We start from the raw sequence: 3,353 nt of genomic DNA on the forward strand, positions 1-3,353 counted from the left end.
CTTCACCGCAACCCCATGGGCTACACCCTTACCTGCGAGGATTTTTTGCACGGTTTGCTCGTTTGCCTTGCTGGGCTTTCGTCCTGTGAAGGTCATGCGGGCAGTGCCGTTCTGTTTGTTTATACCAGTTTCAGCACCATCATCACAGAACCGGTTTCATCTTTTGCCCCTTGTTCCGTTATGCAACTTGTTCCCAGAATATTGATGCACAAACACGTCGAGGTACATACATACGTACATATGTATTATTATTATTATTATTATTATTATTATTATTATTATTATTATTATTAAATTGTATATAGTCATAGTAAATAATCAAATTTTCCTTTCCATGGCTGAGATGATTACCTTCATATTTATCTGATTCTAGTACTGGATACTTTTGAGGAGGTCAGGTTCAATACATGGTTTCTAATAATTGTAAATGAAGTAGCCTACATTTAACTATTTACTGCAAAAAATTAATATATCACAAAAGCGAGATTACACAACGTAAAATGGTTCTCAGCCACTTGAGGAAGTGCTACAGCTCTGTTGCCACAATAATTGGGCTGAGTTACCAAAGTGCTCTCATAAATCAGGCATTTATTTTCTAGCTTTGGTTCACAATGTTGACAATACAGTGGAAGTGAAACTGAGATTTCCCGACTGCCTCTGGAGGAAGAACAACAGTAGAGGAGTCGTGAAAATCTGCTGTCAGTGCAGGAGGGGGCTCGGTTTTCAGAGAAAGCCCTAGAGGTTATCTGGATAGATGAGACCTCTTTGGTCAGCACCATGGGAGTGGTGATAGACGTGACTGACAGGATGACGGGAGGAATCCAGCATCAGAAAAGTGCTGTGCTCAGAAAGAACCATGTGTGTAACGACAACAACAAAACACAGACAATTAACTAAGTTTCACTGAGTTTCACATGGATTGAGACATGTAAATATGTGTTATCAGTGACAATTAAACACTGCTGGGTAGGAATAGATTTTAGTAATGGGTAAAGTTCAGGATGATTACATTCTAGATTAATCCAACATATATTGTACATGTACACACACACACACACACACACACACACACAGTCATTAGATTAGACCTTTTGTGTAATCCAAGTGATCCATTAATAATTACATTTTTGGTCATGCAATTTTTTTAAAATCATTCAATCTATATTTATTCCCAGCACTGTTATTAAACAATAAGAAACAGGATAAGAAAGAAAAACCTGACTCCTCAGTTAATGTTAACAGCCACACATTTTCTTTCTGCAGAGCTAACTGCACTAGAAGTGATATCATACTCCAGACTGTGGATGTATTTAATGGATTTCTCACAATTCATGTTTGCATGTGATGTTACAAGAAGAAACCAATCCTAATGGCGATACTAAAGATTGATTAATGCATTCAGATGCAGGTTTGGAAAGGAGGGAGCGGTTTAGTGATGGGAATGAGGACAGCTGCTAGGCGTGCTACATTTTCCAAACAAAATATTTTATTAATTTACTGTAGTCTCATTTTATAACCCAATGGCATAATATACAGCAACATGTCACCAAAACATGATACACAATACCTTTAAAAATTTATTCACAAGTGTAGATAAAAAATAACAACAAACAATTCAATACATAACAATCATATTAATTTACATTTGCACTTTTTGAAAATATCAGAATTAGTCTCTGAATTATGTACTTCATTAGATAATTTATTTTCTGGCTTTCTGTTATCCTAAGAAAAACTTTAAAAATAATTAATGTATTGCATCCATCTAGCCCACTGTTGAGGTGTTGTTCATACGTCAGAAATATTTAGCCCTACATTCATTGATGAAGGCCAAATTTATAAATCATAGCCATTTTGATCACACAAAGGCGTCTCTGTCTGATATTTTCTCGTCCGTGATCTGAGAAATGTTGGAGAGTTCAGAGCTCTTGGACTCAGAGGATAAGGTGGATCGCTGTGATTGCTGTGAGGGTCGGTAGTATCCCGTGTACAACGTCCTGCTTCTGTTCCGTGGGGTGGCATATGATTTTGAGGCATACACCACTTTCCTGTAAAAAAATATGCATTAGTCATGTGTGTCCCACCTCCCTCAAAAAGCACCATTAATGTGACTAGCACAAAGCAAATCAACTTTTTGCTGTCATTCATATTACTGAGGTTTTACAGCAATGTATACACTCAGTGAGCACTTTATTAGGTATTTATTAGATTACATTTTTAGACTTATTGGTCTTCTGCTGCTGTAGCCTATCCACTTACGAGGTTTGACACGTTGTGTGTTCAGATATGCTCTTCTGCATACTACTGTTGTATTCTGTAGTTATTTGCCTTACTGTCACCTTCCTGTCAGCTTTGACCAGTCTGACCTTTCTCCTCCGTCCTCTCTCATTAACATGTTTGGTGTTTTTCGCACCATTGTCTGCAAACTCTAGAGACTGTTGTGCATGGAAATCCCATGAGATCAGCAGTTTCTGAGATACTCAAACCACTCTGTTTGGCACCAACAATCATTCCATGGTCAGTCACTTTCCCCCCCCATTCTGACATTTGGTGACATGATGACATCCTATAATGAACAGTACACAGACCAACGGGAAGTGGGTGTACAAACAGCTGTGAACCTCTTGAGCATGTCTGCATGCTTGTATGCATTCAGCTGCTGCCACATGATTGGCTGATTAAATATTTGCAGTAACAAGCTTGTGTACAGGTCTACCTAATAAAGTCCTCAGTGAGTGTGCATACAGTGCTGTATAATCAATGTAAAAAGGTTAATTGTGCAGTGTCCCCATCAAAAATGTGAAAAGTGATACTTGTTAGAGGAGGATGTTCTGTTTGCATTGATGTTTTTAGAGAGTGCAAATATTGTCCTGCAGTGGTGGACATGTGTATGCTGTCTGTCCACAAGCTGGATGTGTTTATATTTCTTTGCTTAAAACTCACGGTTCTGGGAGGATGACACGGTACACAGTGACCAAATAAAACACTGCGCCAGTCAGGATGAGGAAGCTTCCCACCAACCCCAGGAAGAGAGGAGTGCCTATGTCATACCTGGAGACCAATGACATCACAGAGCAGACAACTACAGAGATGTTCATGTATGAAATCTGCATTCCTTTTATCACTGTGTTAGTAGTGAATGTAAAAATGCAGTGATAATCAAAGGTATCATAACTTAATTTTCTGAAGTGAAACTTAAATCTATAATCGCTAAGATCTTTGTGTTAAAACATTGTTCCACCATTGTAAATCACTTCCTATGATTGAAAAAGGCTCACTGACATGTTGACTCACCATCTGCCTGTGTTTATAGTCCTTAAATTTGGGTTTCAAAATATACAGTTGACTGACAG

At 38.3% G+C, this 3,353-nt stretch overlaps 1 protein-coding gene across 1 annotated transcript in view; it reads right to left on the minus strand.

Annotated features, from left to right (window-relative positions):
* Window positions 1-1,466: 1,466 nt before the first annotated feature.
* The window catches only part of LOC133117049 (claudin-10-like), a 3,858-nt gene continuing 1,971 nt past the window's right edge, over window positions 1,467-3,353 (minus strand). Inside the window, exons 4-5 of the mRNA XM_061227132.1 lie at window positions 2,944-3,051; window positions 1,467-2,048 (exon numbers count right to left, since the gene is read on the minus strand). Of these exons, the coding sequence (XP_061083116.1) occupies window positions 1,859-2,048; window positions 2,944-3,051 (298 nt within the window). The 3' untranslated portion in view covers window positions 1,467-1,858. The remainder of the gene's footprint in view (window positions 2,049-2,943; window positions 3,052-3,353) is intronic.

This window comes from Conger conger, chromosome 17 (genome assembly GCF_963514075.1).
Source record: "Conger conger chromosome 17, fConCon1.1, whole genome shotgun sequence".
Classification (NCBI taxonomy): domain Eukaryota; kingdom Metazoa; phylum Chordata; class Actinopteri; order Anguilliformes; family Congridae; genus Conger; species Conger conger.